The sequence below is a fragment of the Podarcis bocagei genome (genome assembly GCF_964188305.1).
Source record: "Podarcis bocagei genome assembly, chromosome: 13".
NCBI classification, from domain to species: domain Eukaryota; kingdom Metazoa; phylum Chordata; class Lepidosauria; order Squamata; family Lacertidae; genus Podarcis; species Podarcis bocagei.
The window spans coordinates 44,617,291-44,637,065 of NC_138138.1; the positions used below are offsets into that span (position 1 = coordinate 44,617,291).

General features: G+C 43.2%; 1 protein-coding gene across 1 annotated transcript in view; it reads left to right on the forward strand.

Annotated features, from left to right (window-relative positions):
• Positions 1 to 19,775, forward strand: part of LOC308570725 (vomeronasal type-2 receptor 26-like) — a gene marked incomplete at both ends in the record, with an annotated part of 30,875 nt that overhangs the window by 1,166 nt on the left and 9,934 nt on the right. The window contains 8 exons of the mRNA XM_081165636.1: positions 23 to 314; positions 1,849 to 2,709; positions 5,181 to 5,408; positions 6,860 to 6,986; positions 7,983 to 8,272; positions 10,939 to 11,051; positions 11,608 to 11,899; positions 12,335 to 13,135. Of these exons, the coding sequence (XP_081021762.1) occupies positions 23 to 314; positions 1,849 to 2,709; positions 5,181 to 5,408; positions 6,860 to 6,986; positions 7,983 to 8,272; positions 10,939 to 11,051; positions 11,608 to 11,899; positions 12,335 to 13,135 (3,004 nt within the window). The remainder of the gene's footprint in view (positions 1 to 22; positions 315 to 1,848; positions 2,710 to 5,180; positions 5,409 to 6,859; positions 6,987 to 7,982; positions 8,273 to 10,938; positions 11,052 to 11,607; positions 11,900 to 12,334; positions 13,136 to 19,775) is intronic.

Consider the following 19,775-nt stretch of genomic DNA (forward strand, 5'->3'; position numbering starts at 1 on the left):
CAAAATGCAACTTTCTTTCTAGTGCGGTGCCTAAGAATTACCAGCACATCCTGGCTTTGGAATTTGCAGCGAAGGAGATCAACAAAAACCCTCAACTCTTACCCAATGTCACTTTAGGCTTCCGCATCTATGACAGCTATTTCAATGCCAAATGGACCTCTCATGCCACAATGTTGCTCATATCCACACTGGAAACATTTGTCCCCAACTATATCTGTGACATCAAGAAAAACTTGATAGCCATCATTGGGGGACTGGACTCCCAAACTTCCCTTCATGTGGCAACAATCTTGGATATCTATAAGGTTCCACAGGTAGGGTATTTCTCACTCTCTGTCCTGTATGGAAATTTACCATATCAATGTTGAATTATGTAGTTTGGAGAAACAAATGTGTACATTCCAAGAAACCAGAGGGACATATCTCAGTCTCAGAAATAATTCATTAATGAACACGTAATGTGTGGTCCGTCTCACTTCATACTGTTATGAGTTTGGAGTGGTAGTGTCTAGACTCCCTTAAATCTCTGAATTCAGTAAAGGGTTAGAAATTAAGCAAACTCTTAACTCCCTGGATCCAGTAAGTGTTGGAAATAACACAGGACATCTTCCGCATGAGGCAGTCATCTGATAATAGCTGAGTCATTAACCTAACAAAAGGTAGGCAGATGGGCCATCAGGGGATTCTGTGTCAGCAAAATTGAATGAAGCCCCTCCCTAAGATAAAAGGCCAGTGGTATTTTTTGGTATTGTGATTGGTAGTGTTGTGACCTAACAAAGCTGTGACACGCTGCAGAAAGTAGTCAGAGAGCATGGCTGCTTGCTGTTTTGGATCCAAGACTGCTGCACCTATGGGAGAAGCAGGAGACCCTCTTGGAGTGTAGTGCTATAGACCCCTTCATCATAGGCTCAGATTGTATATATGCATATATAAACCATATAAAACATCACAGTGTCCACTACATTCCAAAAGCAAACACAAACCCCAGGTAATCACGTGGACCCTTCAAATCTCACACCACGCAAACATGGGGTGGGTTAACAATACTTTCACCTGAACACATGTAAACATGGAGGGTGAGGGAGAAATGGTAGAAGAAGAAGAAGAAGAAGAAGAAGAAGAAGAAGAAGAAGAAGAAGAAGAAGAAGAAGAGTTTTGATTTGATATCCCGCCTTTCACTCCCTTTAAGGAGTCTCAAAGCGGCTAACAATCTCCTTTCCCTTCCTCCCCCACAACAAACACTCTGTGAGGCGAGTGCGGCTGAGAGACTTCAAAGAAGTGTTACTGGCCCAAGGTCACCCAGCAGCTGCATGTGGAGGAGCGGAGACGCGAACCCGGTTCCCCAGGTTACGAGACTACCGCTCTTAACCACTACACCACACTGGTAGGCACAGCAGCGAAACAAAGAACTTCATTTGAGGCATTTTGAATGTGGTGGAGCTATAGAAGATTGCTGCCTACCCCTGAAGAATAACCTCTGTCATTCCAACAACAATTAAACAGTTGTAGGATTTGGATAAAATATGAGAGAATTCAGGGAACTTCTCATCTTCTGATAACTTTTGCATTATCTTCTTATAGTTAAGGCTCTAAAGCTGGGGCATTTTGAGCCAAATGGTGTCCTGTGTGGTTGCAGTTCTCTCCTAAACAATGACTCTATTAGAAGTTCTTAAAAAATGTCATTGTTCCCTCTGTCCATTCCATGCAAACCTAGCAGTTATATACATCATAGCATTGTTGTAAGGACTGTTGATATAACATGTTTCAAGTGCACTAAGTAGTTAAAACTGGTCCATTTAAATGGCTATTGTGTATGCCACTTTCTTCCATCCCCACATTTCTCTTTAGTTCGTATATGGCTCTGCACCACTGAGGAATGATAAAACCCCAGGATTTTCATTCTACCAGATGGTCCCCAAGGAAGACCTTCAATATCAGGGGATTCTCTACTTCCTTCTGCATTTCAGGTGGACATGGATTGGGACCCTTACCTTCAATGATGAATATGGAGATCGATTTATACAAACTGTGGTTCCGCTTTTCTCCCAGAGGGGTATCTGTTTTGCCTTCACAGAGAGAACTCAGAAAATCAGTTTTGTCTCAGAATTTAATGATTTGTTTAACAAGGGGGCAAAAATTCATGATAATATGATGAATAGCAAAGCCAATGCAGTTGTTGTCCATGGGGAATCGTATGCTATGACATTTTTCAGATGGTTGCCATACCTATCAGAAGGAGAACAAATGCCAAGTCAGCCAAAGGGTAAGGTGTGGATTATGACTGCCCAGATGGAGCTCACTTCATTTCCCTATCAAAGGACTTGGGACACCGAAATACTCCATGGGGCTCTCTCATTCACAACTCATTCTAATGATCCACCAGGATTTCACCAATTTGTTGATAGCAAAAATCCTTCCAGCCCAAAAGGAGATGGCTTTATTGTGGAGTTCTGGCAGCACGCATTCGGTTGCGTATTCAGAAATCACATTGCTGGCAATGTGGAGGGAGATAACTGCACTGGGAAAGAGAAGCTGGAGAGCCTTCCTGGTCCTTTCTTTGAAATGAGCATGACCAGCCACAGCTACAACATCTACAATGCTGCCTATGTTGTGGCTCAAGCTTTGCATGCCATGTCTACATCCCGAGTCAAACATAGACCAATGGTAACCAGTGGAGGACTGAAGCTTCAGCATCAACATTTGTGGCAGGTAATGAGCCGAACATCTCCATTTAACTGTTTGCCTCTTCACTGTGTAGCACTGAAGAAGGAACCTTTGAAAATTGAATAAATACCAGAAGCCCACAGTTGGTACTAATTTTCTGATCAGGGCAACTTTAGAATATAAATATAATAGCAACTTGGGCTGGATGGACAATATTAGGATCAAAATATGTTAGAGCTTGGGACTCTCTGGAAACAGTTGTGTCAGTTAGAAAGAAATGGAATATGATATCTAAGAAAAATAGAATTGACCTATTTTCCCTTGCTAAATTGACTTTGTGAAGCAACCTAACTTTTAAAAAATGATGATAAGGAAAAATTGGATGGAAGCATACATATTGTCAGCGAAGCTCAGATGCTGACAGGAGGAGAAGAAGCAGGCACAGGGAGAGGACAGTTAGCAGAAGAAGCATAGAGGAGCGGGAGAGCAGTTGTAATCTGAGCTCTGACCAAAGGGACAGACAGATGCGTGAGAACTACTATAGTGGGCAAAACGTTGGAATGCAGGAAATATGCTCTGCCAAATCTCGTAGGATTACAAAAGTAGCAGATATGTGTGAAAGATACCGGAAGAGAAGGTGGGGGCTTCTGTGCTGGGGAAGGGGGAGGAGCTTAGTCTGGGCAACTCCATCTTCTCGGGAGGACAATGAGTGGAGGAGCTCTGTCTCAGTTTGTTGTTTAGCAATAAATCTGAAATAATTAACAGCCAGAGTCGTCTTGCATTTGTGGGAGAGACCAAGCCATAACGCATATAGACTTTGGATCAACTGACTGATGAGGAAACTTCTATAGCAAAGGTGTCAATGGACCTTACAGTATGATTTACACAGGCAGCGACCATTTTGTGTGCATTCAATTGGCACATGAACTCTGACTTGTAGGTCATTTTTGGACCTGAAAAAGGGCGGAACAGGAAGAGGAATGGGGTGGAGCAGGGAAACAGTGGAAGACTAGGACTTATGTGTGCTCTGCTGACACACAAAATGATCCAGAGCACACCCCACACACAAAGAGGGAACTGCCTGTACAACAGAAAATAATATTTAGAATTTATTGGACTCCACTACATTTTTAAAATGTTTATCTAAGACTTCATGTTGTTGGGGATGTACTAAGGATAACTCTTCTTTAAAGCACATGTTCTTACAATGTCCTACACTTATTAAGTTTTGGCAGAAAGTAGTGGATTATATAAATATGACTGTGAAGGAAAATTTTAAATTTTCAGAGGAAAATGTTCTTTTGAATTACATATTCTTCATATGGAATTTGACAACTGGGCAACATAAATAGATTCTTTGTGTCCTTACTGACACTGATGCATTGGAAAGATAAATGTCTGGCTCTTTTTAACCAATGGATTGAAGATATGACTACATTTACAACAGATTACTTAAAGGCAAAGGCATGGACAAATATAATGATATTTGGAACATATTTGTACAAAATATAGTAGGTTAAAAATAAACATATATGTATTTGGATAAGAATAATACCCATGTATTAGATAAGTATGTATAGAATTGTAATTATTAACTCTTATAATATATATATATATATATTGCAAAATCTTTATGCGTTTTTTAAAAACAGCTTTGACAAATAAGCAAATTTTTTCCAAGCAGTCTACCATATATATAATATAAGTTCCTTTCACAGATATATATATTTTATGGACACTTCCCCCTAATATATGCACTTCTATACACATTGTTTGATTTGAGAACTGCACTGCAAAGTTCAGAGACATATGAATTTGAAAGCATAATTGTATTTCAGTTCACATATTTGTTCCAAAAGTCAGAACTGAGTATTAAAATGCAGACAAAATTGTTTTTCTCCTGCATACCTACTGCTTGGAATTCTAAGAAAAGTTTGAAATGTGTTATTCCTTGCAGATCCTGTATAACATTGTCCTCTTTGTGTGTGTACCTTCTCTGTACTCCTCCCTAACAGAGAGTCTCTCAGCATTCTGAGGCTCCTAAATGCTCTCAGTCCTCATTGGGATGTTTGGAGGCTTGTGCCCTCCTCAGGGTTTCTTTCCCCAAAGCCTTACTTTGTACCTCTGTAAACTTTGAAGTCCCCCCAAGCCTGTTCATACCTACCTCTTACATGTGGGTGATGTTGTTTTGGTTACAGACAGAATCAAATTTATCTCTGAACTTGGCATATAGAAGGAATGATTCAGAAACCCACTACACACACACACACCATGAAATCCACAGAGCCATCACTTTCATTAACTTTCCAATGTTTATGGTTGTCTGTTAATTTCTGAAACAGACTGCCACAATTCTTGAAAATCTGTAATTGAAAATAAACTTCAAAAGATGAGAAGAAAATTGCTTCCATCCAGAATGGATACTTAAAGAGTTCAACCTGAAAGATGCAAGACCTCATTATCCCTTCCTGAATTTCAGCCTTGATTAAATTCTTGCCATTTTCTTTTCAATATAGCTCCACCATTTTCTGAGGGGTATCTCGTTTAACAATAGTGCTGGGGACACGGTTTCCTTTGACCAGACTGGGGAGATAGTAGCCGGATTTGATGTCAACAACTGGATTGTTTTTTCAAACCAATCCTTTAAAAGAGTGAAAGTTGGGAAGATGGACCCCCAGGCTCCTCCAGACCAAGCTTTCACTATCAACGAGGATGCCATAACATGGCATAACTGGTTTAACCAGGTAGGATGTAACTGTCAGCTATTTGTGAAGATTCCAATTTTGAATGTGTATAACATATGAAGTTAATTATGGTGAGCATCGTACAGCCCTTATTAAAATCACAGTTAGGACAGAAAATAGCACAACAGTTAGGACAGAAAATAGCACAACACATAAATTATCCCTACAACTTTTTATAGTGGTTCCTGTTATATTGACTATCAATATATTAAATGACATTGTGAAATGAATTCTAAATGGATAAGATTGCAATAATCCACAATAATCACTCTCACATATACTGTATTTTTTGCTCTATAAGACTCACTTTTTCCCTCCTAAAAAGTAAGGGGAAATGTGTGCGCGTCTTATGGAGTGAATGCAGGCTGCGCAGCTATCACAGAAGCCAGAACAGCAAGAAGGATTGCTGCTTTCACTGCGCAACGATCCCTCTTGCTGTTCTGGCTTCTGAGATTCAGAATATTTTTTTTCTTGTTTTCCTCCTCCAAAAACTAGGTGCATCTTGTGGTCTGGTGCGTCTTATAGAGCGCAAAATACAGGTACCTTCAAATTCCACCCAGTAAGCCAGACTAGATGATGCGTGAAATATTTGGCCTGCCACATATCTGTGTTTCTTGTAGGTAAAAAACTTCATGAGCACTATGATAACCACAATAAGTCCTATTACCTCTTACTGATATATCTCTAGATAGAACTAGAACATAAACTGCATGAAGTCACCCACAACTCCTCAACAGAGATTTGGGGTGCCTTCGGACTTTCAATATTTGCAGGTGGCACTGTGGTCTAAACTACTGAGCCTCTTGGGCTTACCGATCAGAAGGTCAGCGCTTCAAATTCCCATGACGGGGTGAGCTCCCATTGTTCTGTCCCAGCTTCTGCCAACCTAGCAGTTCGAAAGTATGCCAGTGCTAGTAGATAAATAGATACTGCTGAGGCAGGAAGGTAAATGGCATTTCTGTGCACTCTGGTTTCTGTCACGGTGTTCTGTTGCACCAGAAGCAGTTTGTCATGCTGGCCACATGACTCTGAAAGCTGTCTGTGGACAAACCCCATAGTCGCCGTTGACTGGACTTAACTGTCCAGTGGTCCTTTACCTTTTTACCTTTACCCATTTTGTGATACTGAGTCAAGCATATACCAGTAATTTCAGGTTTGCACTATTAGATTGTCCCTATCAGCCTAGAAGAACAAACCCACTTATACAAAAATAACTTTTAGTTCTTGGGAAAGGGATGGAGAAGTGTATGGGAAAGTGGACTAACTGAATAATGGGAAGACAATCACCGTATAAGCAAATCAGAAAGAATGCTTAAGAAACAGGTAATCTGAGGGGGTTTTTAAATGTAGTAAAACACAAAACCTACTAAGAGCACTCAGTTTTGTTCTTCCTTTATTATTCTGTATTATTCTGAGAATTATATATATTTTCCTCTTTCACTTCAAATTAGACACAGCCTAACTCTGTATGTACCGATAGTTGCCTTCGTGGTTCTAGCAAGAAAGTGAAACAAGGAGAGCCATTTTGCTGCTATGACTGCACACCTTGTCCAAAAGGGAAGATTTCAGGCGAGGAGGGTAAGAAATATATGGTACAGATTTATATCTGGTTCCCTGAAACTGAGAGCAACATATGTATAAAACCTGTCAGGGAATTGGGGGCTGAGAAGGGGGAAATGATGGGGAAATACAGAGATAAGCCTCCGATCATAAGTAGTTGTACCTCTTCAGAGGAGGGGGAGGACGAAGGGTTGTCAGGAAGCAATGAATCAGAGAGGGGGGAGCAATTTCCAGGGCTTAGCCCTTCACGTAACAGAGGAAGGAAAAGGGGAGGGCTCCGGAAGTGGTTATGCTGGAGAAAACGAAAGCAGCAGCCAGTTGCTGCAACTAATCCAAATGAGCCGGACGTGCTCTGAGAGCTCTCTGTGTTAAAAGAAAATGGAACTAATTAAACCCGTAAAACTGGCTGGAGGCCAGAATCATCTTTGACAAAAAACATATATTCACTAAGCTTTCTTTTCTCAGTTTTTGAAGCAAGGTAGAAAGATTTGGGTAGCAATGGACTTAATGGTTAACCTAACATATTTTTGCACACAGTTTCATTTCATTAACTTGCATTATTTAAAAAAATAAATCCTGTTTTAAAAATGTAAATCTGCATATTCTCTCAATATGCATTTAGCTGTATCATTGCTCATCAAAGTCCTATTCAAATGTACATTTTCCCCATGAAACATATTTAGATGTAGATTTTAAAACATTAAGCTACAGAATATCGACTGGAAAAACCTGGCTAGTTCCTGATTTATGTGAAGTCGATCAGGAAGGGTTTCCAACCCTGCTACATTTCCTGCTGCTGATTGGCTGTCTGAGCAGTATGAGCGCCATCATTTACCATCTTTACATTTTTCTTCTCCTGATGTCCGTCCCCCCCGAATCCTAATTACGTAGTCATGAGACGGTTTTTTATTATTTGTTTATAAAATTTAATAACAAAAAGAAAGAAGGAAACAAGAGTTAGTGTGTTGGTGAGATTAATACATTGAGGTTAATACAAAATATTTTATTTCCCAGACATGAATGACTGTTATGAGTGTGAAGTTGAAAAATATCCAAACAAACATCGGAATTTATGTATTTCCAAAAAAAGAACTTTCGTGTCTTATGAAGAACTTTTGGGAATCAGTTTAGCCTCTTTTGCTTTTTTCTTTGCTTTCATTACGGCACTGGTACTGGAAATATTTGTGAAGCACAGGGACACTCCCATTGTGAAAGCCAACAACCGGGACCTCACCTACACTCTGCTCATCTCCCTCTTGCTTTGCTTCCTTTCTGCATTACTGTTCATTGGATATCCGTACAAGGTGACGTGTCTCCTCCGACAAACTGCTTTTGGCATCATCTTTTCAGTAGCTGTTTCTTGTGTGCTGGCAAAAACCATCACTGTGGTTCTGGCTTTCATGGCCACAAAGCCAGGGTCCAGGATGAGGATGTGGGTGGGGAAAGGACTGGCAAACTCTATTGTCCTCTCCTGCTCCTTTATCCAAGCACTCATCTGCACTCTGTGGCTGGTGATCTCTCCTCCATTCCCTAATGCTGACATGAAGTCAGTGGCTGAAGAAATTGTACTGGAGTGCAATGAGGGGACGGTGACCTTCTTTTACTGTGTCTTGGGCTACATGGGCTTCCTAGCTTTGGTCAGTTTCACTGTGTCTTTCCTTGCCCGGAAATTACCTGACAGTTTCAACGAAGCCAAGTTCATCACTTTCAGCATGTTGGTCTTTTGCAGTGTTTGGTTATCCTTTGTTCCTACCTACATGAGCACAAAGGGGAAATACATGGTGGCTGTGGAGATCTTCTCTATCCTAGCCTCCAGTGCTGGCTTGTTGGGTTGCATCTTTTGCCCCAAATGTTACATTATTTTGCTGAAGCCTGAGCTGAACAATAGGGATCTCTTAATTATAAGGAAGTCTTGAAGAATGCATGAGAGTATCTATTTTCTATATTGTATAGGCCGGGAATTTGTGTCCAACCATTGCATTGTCACATTGTCTAAATGAGGAATCTAGGGAGGGGCGGTCATTGTATGAAACCAAACCCACTGGTCAAATGTGCTGATCAAGCTGGAACAGCAAGAAAAGGAACTGAGCAGGGATTATTAATGAAAAACTGAGAACGATCTGAGGAGCCTGTTATAATGAAACCCCTCAAGTGAGTTGGAGATAAGGAAACAGGAGTCCAGCGCATCTATCACTGTTTGATGCAGAAAGTCAGGAGACTCCAATGAACTCCACATTTACACCTTCATGTATGGAAGTAGGATCCCTTTTGGAGAGTGTTGGGGTCACATTTATAATACATCTAATGAAATAACATACTTATACAGGGATTTGCTACCTTTAAATATAACTCCTTCTAATGGTATAAAATCATTCATCATTCTGCTATTGTGTATTTTATCAAATTCTGCTATTGTGTATTGTGTATTTTATCAAATTCTGCTATTGTGTATTTTATCTTTTAATATTATATCAATCTATATATTATTATGAATTCAGGCTGGGATGGGGAGATGTAGGCTGCATGTGAGTTCCTTATAACTCTTGGGTTATAAGCCTGATTCTGAGTTGAGATTGCAGTAAGCTTTATTTTACTTTGTCTTAAAACAGCAGTGTATGATGTCTGTTTAAATCCAAGGCTACACCTTTAGGGATGTTAATGCTGTGAACCCCTCCATCATAGGCTCAGGTCGTATTTATGTATAAATAAATAAATAAATAAATAAATAAAACATGTATCTTAAAAAGTCACAGTCTCTGCTGTGCATAAAAAAACAAAGACAAAGTTTGGATCAGGGCCTGAAGCCCCAGCAATCTCACACCACTTAGAGATTGAGGTGGAGTGCAAGAATAAGTTTGCCTGCCCTTAAATTATATTCCCATTTGTAAAGCACAAAGAAAGGGAAAGGGAAAAATAAAAACTTATTTCTGGCACAACCGTTTAAATTTTGGCAAGGAAAGATGTGACAAGATGAGATAAGGAAAGTGAGATGCAGGAATAACAAGAGGTAATATTGAGCACTGACGACGAATTACAAATGTCTTTCCCTGTTGGTGGAGACATTACCCATGCCTCATTTTAGTTTCTCCAGCATAAAATGTGATGCTTTTCTCCCATCCTTTGGCAAGACATGGAGACCAACTCATGCAATTGTTGTTCATGCATGTGAACTTTGAAAGGAATGTAATTAGGGGGGAAACTCCGCTCTCCCTAGGTTTCTTCTTTCCAGGTCAGAATTTCCAGAGGCCAGTACTACAGTCAAACATGTTCCTTTCCTCCCTCTCTTGAGACCAAAGGGTTGTATTTCCAGTATTTTTTCCTTCTTGTTTATTATTGTAAGCCAAAATCTTATGCAGCTAAGAGGATATGAAAACTTCTGTTAGGAAAGATGCACAATTGACTATCTTCCCTTTAATTATTAAAATAACTGTAATTAAAGTCCCCACTTGTCTAACCAACACATGGACTTGCTCAGTACACTATCAAAGCTAATGAGGAAGTCTGTGAAAGGTACTATAATTGAGCCTTTAAAAGCCTGGTGCCCTTGGACTGTATTGGATCACAAACCCATCAAATGCAGTCAGCTTTGAATGCTGTGAATTGCAGTCTAAAATATCTGAAGGATATAAGGTTGGAGAAGCCTGATAAAAATATATCACCTCCAGCAATCATAGCTAGACCTAAGAATCATAAAGAAGCAAGGATCCATCAGTGTCATCACTATTCTCACCCACTCACAGTTTTCACAGTCTGGATTTCAGATATATGAGCAGACTAAAAGGTCAACTAGGTCAAACTACTTCAGTCTCATAAGCTGTAATAGTACTAGGGGCATCTTAGTGCATAGGGAAAAATAGTACCAAGGATGGTGGCATTATTGGTCTTGCTGCTGATTCTACTTCCTCATGCAATATGCAAATCAACCATTGTTAAATGCCATGTCCATGATCCACACACTCCACTTCATCAGTATCATGCGAAAGGAGACCTCATCATTGGTGGCATTGCCTCTCACAGCATCATCATCTCCATTTCAATACCCTTCATTGAAAAACCCCCACCAACATTGCTTGAAGAGCTAAAGTAAGACCTGGATAATTTCTCTTTTGCATTTTTATTCCTTCTTTGGACAATGAAGCAAATCAGTTTAAGAGGTGGGGTGGCTAAACGGTGGTCCTGAAGAGGTTGTTTGACTCCAACAGTTGCAGCCAACAATGTCCATTGATAATAATAGAAGCGTTAACAATTTATATCAGGAATATTTTAAAGTCTGTGCTCCCTTAATGATAGAATTTTCCCCTATCTGCCTTTTCTGCCATTGTAGGCAAGGAGGAGGATCACTTGTAGTGATACCTGTTCAAGATAATTTAAATAATTGCAGTAATAAAAAATACAAATGAGCAATGCTTTTTCCTAAAAAAAAAGAAAAGTTTAGTTGTACCCTCATTTTCCTACTTATATTGAAATACTGCCCCTCGATGAAACCAAACTTAGATTCACAATATGTTTTGGGGGTATGTGTACCCCTGCGTCTCCCAAGAAAGAAAGCAGTGCTAATGAGGATAGTGTAGAACTGAGTTGTGATAAATTTACAAAGAGTTACATGCCCTTCTGATGGAAAATGAAACTCTTTTTTTAGTGTGGTGCCAAAGAATTACCAGCACATCCTGGCCTTGCAATTTGCAGTGAAAGAGATCAATGAAAACCCTCAGCTTTTACCCAATGTCACTTTAGGCTTCCGCATCTATGACAGCTATTTCAATGCCAAATGGACCTCTCATGCCACAATGTTACTCATATCCACACTGGAAACATTTGTCCCCAACTACATCTGTGACATCAAGAAAAACTTGATAGCCATCATTGGGGGACTGGACTCCCAAACTTCCCTTCATGTGGCAACAATCTTGGATATCTATAAGGTTCCGCAGGTGAGATATGCATCTCTTTGTCAAGTTATGGGAACTTAAGATATCCAAATAGATTTTGATAAATCATTGTGCACATTTCAAATAATCAGACATGCCATGCTAATGACAGAGCCAAGTTAAGAGATAAAGCCTTGATAACACATAGGTTATTGCTTCAGATGTCCCTTTTGGCCTAGCCAGTTCCTGACATATGATAACAGCTGATTGGCAGGTGAGAATCGCTTGGCTTAGCAAAAATAGCATGCACAGGCCAAATGGTGAGGATTGGAAGGCCCAATTGGAGATTGCCCCAGTGATGCAAGTATTACACAAATCTAATACCTAAAAGTTATTTCTGCTTCTGTCTCTTTCTCCTCCTCCAACAACTATGTTTAGCTGATATATGGCCCTGCTCCAGTGATGAATGATAAAACCCCAGGCCTTTTCTTCTACCAGATGGTGCCCAAGGAAGACTACCAGTATAAGGGGATCCTGTATTTGCTTCTGTATTTCCGGTGGATATGGATTGGGATCTTTACTTTCTATGATGAGAATGCAGAAAGATTTGTGCAAACTGTGGTTCCACTATTTTCCCAGAGTGGCATCTGTTTTGCCTTCATAGAAAGAAGTCACACATTAACTTACGTCACTGAAATTAACAATATGTTTAAACTGGGGGCAAAAATTAATGACAAAATAAACGATAGCAAAGCCAATGTAGTCTTGTTTTATGGAGAATCATATACTCTGGCATTTTTTAGATGGTTGCCTTACCTATCAGAACTGGAACAAAGTTCAAATAAGCCAAAAGGTAAAGTGTGGATCATGACAGCCCAGGTAGAGCTCACTTCTTTTGTCTATCAACGGACTTGGGATACAGAAATACTCCATGGGGTTCTCTCATTCACAACTCACTCAAATGATCCACCAGGATTTCATCAGTTTGTCAAGAGCAAAACCCCTTCCAACCCGAAAGGAGATGGCTTCATTTTGGACTTCTGGCAACAGGCATTTGGCTGTGTATTTCCAAATCAAGTTGTTGGCAGTGTGAAGGGAGATATTTGCACTGGGCAAGAGAAGCTGCAGAATCTTCCTGGTCCTTTCTTTGAAATGAGCATGACCAGCCACAGCTACAACATCTACAATGCTGTCTATGCTGTGGCCCATGCTTTACATGCCATGTCTACATCCCGAGTCAAACACAGACCAGTAATGATCGGTGGAGGAGTCAAATTTCAGAATCAGCCACTGTGGCAGGTAATGGGCTGAACACCCTGAAAGAGGTTCAAAACATGTTCTGTTTGCTTTTCTATCTATTGTCACTTTCCTATGTAACCCCAGCAAGGGTCACCAATGTCGGTGCAGCAATGCTCTTGAACAGGGGTCAGCAAACTTTTTCAGCAGGGGGCCGTCCACTGTCCCTCAGACCTTGTCGGGGGCCGGACTATTTTTTTTGGGGGGGGGGGAATGAACAATTTCCTTTGAGCCACAAATAACCCAGAGATGCATTTTAAATAAAAGCACACATTCTACTCATGTAAAAACATGCTGATTCCCAGACCGTTCGTAGGCTGGATATAAAAGGCGCTTGGGCCGGATCCGGCCCCCGGGCATTAGTTTGCCTACCCATGCTCTTGAAATCTTCCCCATCTGCCTCCAAAGCACCTTCCTCTATTCACTGCCCTTTGGCCATGAGATTGTTGCTTTATCTCTCTTGAAATGCAAATACAGTATTGGTTTTTCTACAGATATCACCATAGCTTTATCTCTCTTGAAATGCAAATACAGTATTGGTTTTTCTACAGATATCACCATATTGTCTGCAAATGCTTTCAGTTGATATAGCGTGTTCTCCTTAACCAGAGAGCACGGGTTGCGGTTGGGGAAACATGCCACCTTGCCATGACTAGGCAGATTTGAGAAAATCCAAGCCTGTTAAAGGGTTAATATTGGGTTGCTGGGGAGTTCTGTATGTTGCTAAATTCAGAGGAGGGGTAGAGTCTATAAATATAGGGAGCCAGGGGTTGGACTTCCTCTTGGCCGTTCTGCTTTCGGATCACATGGAGCACTTGGACAATCTTCTCATTGTCTGGTTACATTTCTTTATTTCTTTATTTCCCCTTTCCTTTAATCCTCTCTAGTCCCTTAAATAATTTAATTCCCCCCTTTTCCTGTTCGATTTCCCACCCCACCCCTTACCCTGCCCTGTGGGAAGATTCTCCCTGTATCTGTGGCTTGCCTTTCCCAATAGGGAGAGAGCCCCCGTTAGGGGCTTTCTTTCGCAAAAAGGTTTCCCCCATTTCTCTTGTTGAAATTGTGGGGCTAGTCAGGGCTGTTCCCAGCTTAGCTGGTATCACTTTCGTTTATAGTATCTCCAAAGGTTGGCTTTATGGCTCCCTGTGACTCCAAGGACTATGAGCACTCTGTATATGCTCTTGAACTATGCTGTTTCTGAACAAGTTTATTTTCTTTAAGTTTGTTTTGCCCTGATAGTGGTGACTGCCATTTTAGAGATGAGCCATTGTGGCTTAGTGGCTAAAGTGCAGGACTAGGACCTGGGAGACAGGGTTCATATACCCCTCTTAGCCATTGTTATAACAAAACAAAACAAACTGCTCCTTTTGAGCTATTCTGTTGCTGGGTAGTTCGGCCCATTTGTGATAAAAGAACTTTGGGATTCTTGAAGGGGTGCTTCCCTCTAAAGGGCAAGCAGGGGTACCTGGACAAGCTGTGGGATACCTCAACTCTGCTATTTCACTGGAAACATTTATGCCTGGCCTAGCAGGTGATCCTAGGGCCTTGCCCTAGAATTGGATGGCCTGGAAGCGTTTCCGGCCTCAATAGTGTCCCCATGTGGTCCATGAAGCATTGGTTTCACTGGGTCAGCGGATAGTGCCGGTAATGCCTAGGTTGCAGGATTGGTCCCTGTATGGGACAGCTGCATGCTCCCCCATTGCTCTACCTGGACACTTAAGTCCTTTCACTGCGAGGGATGTAACGGGCGCCATGTTTGCAATATACAACTGGGAGAAAGCACCTTTGCGTGCCCGCATTGCAGTTTGCTCTGTGCGTTGCAGAGCACGGCGCTGCACGGGCTGCAATTGCATTGCATTGCTAGGAGATTTGCAGTTGCATTGCACGGAGGGTGTGTGCATTGCATGGAGGGTGTGTGTGCATTGCACGGAGGGTGTAGTTGCATTGCACGGAGTTTGTTGTTGCATTGAACAGAGGGTGTGCAGTGCACGGAGTGTGTAGTTGCATTGCATGGAGTGTAGTTGCATTGCATGAAGGGTGTGTGCATTGCAGGGAGTGTGTAGCTGCATTGCATGGAGTGCGTGTGCATTGCATGGAGGGTGTAGTTGTATTGCACAGAGTGTGTTGTTGGTTTTGTTTTTTTTTGCATTGCACGGAGTGTGTGTGCATTGCACAGAGTATGTAGTTGCATTGAACAGAGGGTGTGCAGTGCACGGAGTGTGTAGTTGCATTGCATGGAGTGTAGTTGCATTGCATGAAGGGTGTGTGCATTGCAGGGAGTGTGTTTTGCATTGCACGGGGTGTGTAGTTGCATTGAACGGAGTGTGTAGTTGCATTGCACGGAGGGTTTGTGTGTGCGTTCCACGGAGTGTGTAGTTGCATTGCACAGAGCGTGCTTTTGCATTGCACGGAGTGTGTAGTTGCATTGCATGGAGAGTGTGTGCACTGCACGGAGTGTGTTTTTTGCATTGCACAGAGTGTGTGTCTGAAAAGGAAGCTGGCTTGGCGGCAGCTTGGTTGGGACTTCTTTAGGGGTTTTGGCCAGCGTCGGCCCTGTAAATTTACATATCATGATGGCAGCACAAGATGCCCCCTGCCCAAGCGGGGGCTGGAAGCTGGCAAGCAATAGCTCAATACCTTTTGCCCTTATTCCCATTTTATTTAGGGATCCAGTTGGATATCGTTGCTAAAACATACCACTTGGCTATGGAGAAGCTGTCTGCCTTGAAGGAAGTTAATTTGTAATACTTCCTCTGTAGCAAGTGATGCTTCACCAGATCCGATCTTGCTGGGTCACTTAACTAATCTTCCCACTAGGCCAGGCTGCCTAGATTTCACCCCTCCCATATCCAAGAATCTCCTGAGGAGTATGCTGATTCTCCAGAGAGGAGGAGGCGTGTTCTGGTCTCTACTTATTCTGCTCCAGCACCAAGTCAGTCAGTCAGTCAGTGTCGGAGAGGAAGAGAGACTGAGTGTTAGAGATCATGTGTAGAGATAAGGTTGCTGCTAAGGGCAGCTGCAGACACTCAGTGCAGTGCAGCATTTATTTATACTTAGACCTATTAAGCTCTGTATATAGTTTGTATACTTGCAGATAGAATAAAGAAGATATTCTACAGAGCTGCACTCCGAGTTGTTTATATAATCTGCTAGACTCTGCTGTACTCTGCTGTGCGATGACTGTCTTTTTGTTGGAGTGAATCCGGTGCTCACAACTCTAAGCTGTGAGTCCACAGCACTTTGACCTGTTCCTGTGCAGAAGGTGGTCTCTGGAAGTGCTACCCAGCTCGCCTAGCCCAGTTGGGGCTGAAGTGGATGAGTCCAGTTGGTGGCACTGGCTCAAGGGCGATGCTGACAGAGGTCCCCTTACCTTTGTGTATGCCTACCAAGTGTGGTGAGGGCAGATATCAGGCGATGGTGGAAATTCCTGAATGTATGCAATAGTAGTTCGCCATGGCAGGATACCTTGAACCCGCTCAGGGATTTTCAGGTTCATGCTGGTGCTGCTGGATCTTTGCCCTTTGGTTTTTATTTCAAGGGCTGCTGGTGTGCAAAGCGATGGCCTCAAGCCTGGTGTGGTGAGGCAATCATGTGACATAACTTTTCTTGAGTTTTCCCCATTGTAGTAGCAGTTCACGTGGCCCGAGGAGTTCAGTGACCATCGGATCTGCTTTTGGTCTGATAACCAGGTAGTGGTGAGCGTCTTGGCAAAACAGTCCTCATGCTGTAGCACAGTCTCTGCCCCTCCGCTCATGCTTTCGAGCTGCGCCACTTAAGGTTTAATATTGTGCTTTCTACTCTCCAAATTACGCTGACACTATCCGATTTTCAGATGAAGCGCTTCAGATCTTGGGCTCCAGACTCAGCTATTGCCAGACTTTTCCAGACCTGTGGCATTTTGACAACAATTAGTAATTTCAGAGAGCGGCAGCTTCCATTTCCCCTTCTGCTTTTACCTCTTATGGGAAGGCCTGGATGGATTTCTTAGCCTTAAGCTGGCAGTTCTCGGCCATTCAGGAAAATTGGCCCCCATCCTCTGAGCAGATCCTGCAGTATTTGGTCCACCTGCTGCAGATTGGGCATGCGGTTATAACTATCCGAATTCAGTCCGCTGCAATGTCTGTTACATTGAAGCTTTATTTTCCAGAGACCCTTGTATAAAGTTTGCAGTGCGCAGGGCCTTGGAAGGTTGGAATAGGCTCCAACCTCATAGGACAGTGGGCAGGAAGTCGGTCAATTTTTACCTATGCAGTATCTGCAACAAGTTAAAACTTGTCTGCGGGTTAAAGATCAAGGTGAGACTCCTTTCAGTAGTCCACTGCATTTTCGCACTGAGGGTTGGGGAAATGGTTGTTGGAGCCAGCACGGGGCTGAGAGTCTGGAGGCTTATTGCTTCAGGACTTTTCTTTATCCTTTGGAGCTTGTCATTAGAGTTGGTAACTCTAAAACAGACTTAGTGGGCAGGAGTGCCATAATCAGGCTTCCCGCCACAGGTGAGGAGGGCCCTTGCCCGGTTATGGATAACAGAATATTTGGTTTTTTATTCCCTGGGGGCTGGCCCGCTCCTAGTGCATGAAAATGGGTTCCCGTTAGCCCGGCACCAATGTGCTTACGTCGTGCACCAGTTATTACAGCCTGCGGCTTGCTTACCGCTGAACACTCCTCATTCCTTACGATTGGGTGCTGCTGCAAAGGCTGCACACTGGGTGCCTGTCAGCAGACAGGATTGTGAATACGGGTCATTGGAAGTCTGACGCTGACAAGGGTTATATCAGGAAGTGTCACAATGATGTCTGTGCTGATGCTTGTCTGTTATTTCCTTTTTTCATAGGAGCAGCTGTGCACATTTGAGCCACAGCATTGTACGTTTTATTCCTGGGGTGTCTAACGAAATTGCTGATGCTCTGTCCCATTTTCAGATGGAGCGGTTCAGACTTCTGGTTCCAGAGGCACGGATACGTCCGGAATATTTCCCGGATCATCTCTGGAACCTTGGCAGCAATTAGTTTTGCAGGGAGTAGCGGCTTCGGTTTCCCCTTCTACCCTTAGATCTTACAAAAAGGCTTGGACCGATTTTTTGACATTTTCGCGCCAGACAACCTCTAATTTAGAAGGTGTTCCCCCCACCTCCTCGCAGGTGTTGAGTTATTTAGCACATTTATTTCTATTGGGGTGGGCAGCAAGAACTATTAAGATACAGGCGGCTGCCATTGCCTTTTTCTGTAAGACATTTTATGATAAGGACCCATGTGCGAGGTTTATTGTGTGCAGGGCCCTCGAAGGCTGGGGCAGACTTCGTCCATCCCAGCCAGCCTCTCGGTGCCCCATTTCCTTTGATTTGTTGAGCAGGATGCGCAAGAGGCTGAGGGTGGTGTGCTGGTCGGGGTACGAGGCTCGCCTTTTCTCGGCTGCCTTTTCTATTGCCTTTTTTGGAGCTATGAGAGTGGGTGAACTGGCATTTGAAGACAACAGAGATGGTCGTTCCAGGGGCCTTTTGCTCAGGGAGGTGCAGCTAACCCCCGCAGAATTGAGAGTCACAGTCAGAAATTCTAAGACTGATCAGAAGGGTAGGGGTGCCGTCATTCGTCTCCCTGCTACGGGAGAGGCAGGCCCTTGCCCTGTGAAGGATGTCAGTAAGTACTTAGCAGTACGCGTCACGGGTGATGGGCCTCTGCTTAGACATGAAAATGGGTCGCCCCTAACGAGACGCCAGTTTGCACAGGTGATGCATAAAGCGATTCTCGCTTGTGACGGCACGTCGGATGGTTTCGCCCCTCACTCCTTTAGGATTGGGGCTGCAACAACGGCTGCTCATTGGGGTTTGTCGGCCGCCAGGATAAAGGATTTGGGGCGCTGGAAGTCGAATGCCTTTTGGGGCTATGTTCGTTAGTACTCTCGGACTCTTATACTGTTTGTTTTTGTTTATCTCAGGTCTGGCGGCTGTTCGCATCTGGTTGGTAGGGCACAGCATCATCCATTGGGCTGGTGTCGCAGCACGGCAGTCCAGGCTGGGTCCAGGTCTCGGCTTCCCTCCACATGTGCAGCTGTCGTGGCTGTCCAGGCGGGGAATGCGCTGGTCTGAGTTCCTGCCAAGGATTCGGAGGCAGTTGCTCTTGGAAGGGCCGCCCACGGCTATCGTGGTGCAGCTGGGTGAGAACGACCTGGTATCCGTGGACTGTCTTTCACTTCGTGCTGCAATTTTGAGTGACTTGGAGATGCTGTGAACATTGGTGCCGTCAGCTAAGATATTTTGGTCTAAGCTATTGCAACGCCGCATTTGGTTGGGCAGTCGTTGCCCGGCAGCCACAGAAAGGGCCAGGAAACGCATCAATTCTGCGGTGGCTAAGAAGATTTTTGAGTTGGATGGTGATGTGATTTCCCATCCGGCGATACTGTTTCAAGCTATGCCCCTTTTTAGGGCTGATGGGGTGCATCTTTCTGCCTCTGGGAACGAGGCTTGGCTAGGTGCAGTGGTGGCTAAGCTAAGGGCTTGGCTGGGGCTGTGAGTGGTTTGGCGGTGAGCTTGAGGCTCCATGGCGGTTAGGCATTGGTTAAGGTGGTTCTTGGAGGGGTAAGTGCCTACCCCTCCAAATGATGCGAAGGGAATTCCGTTAAAGGAATCCAGGGGCTTGCCATTCTTTTC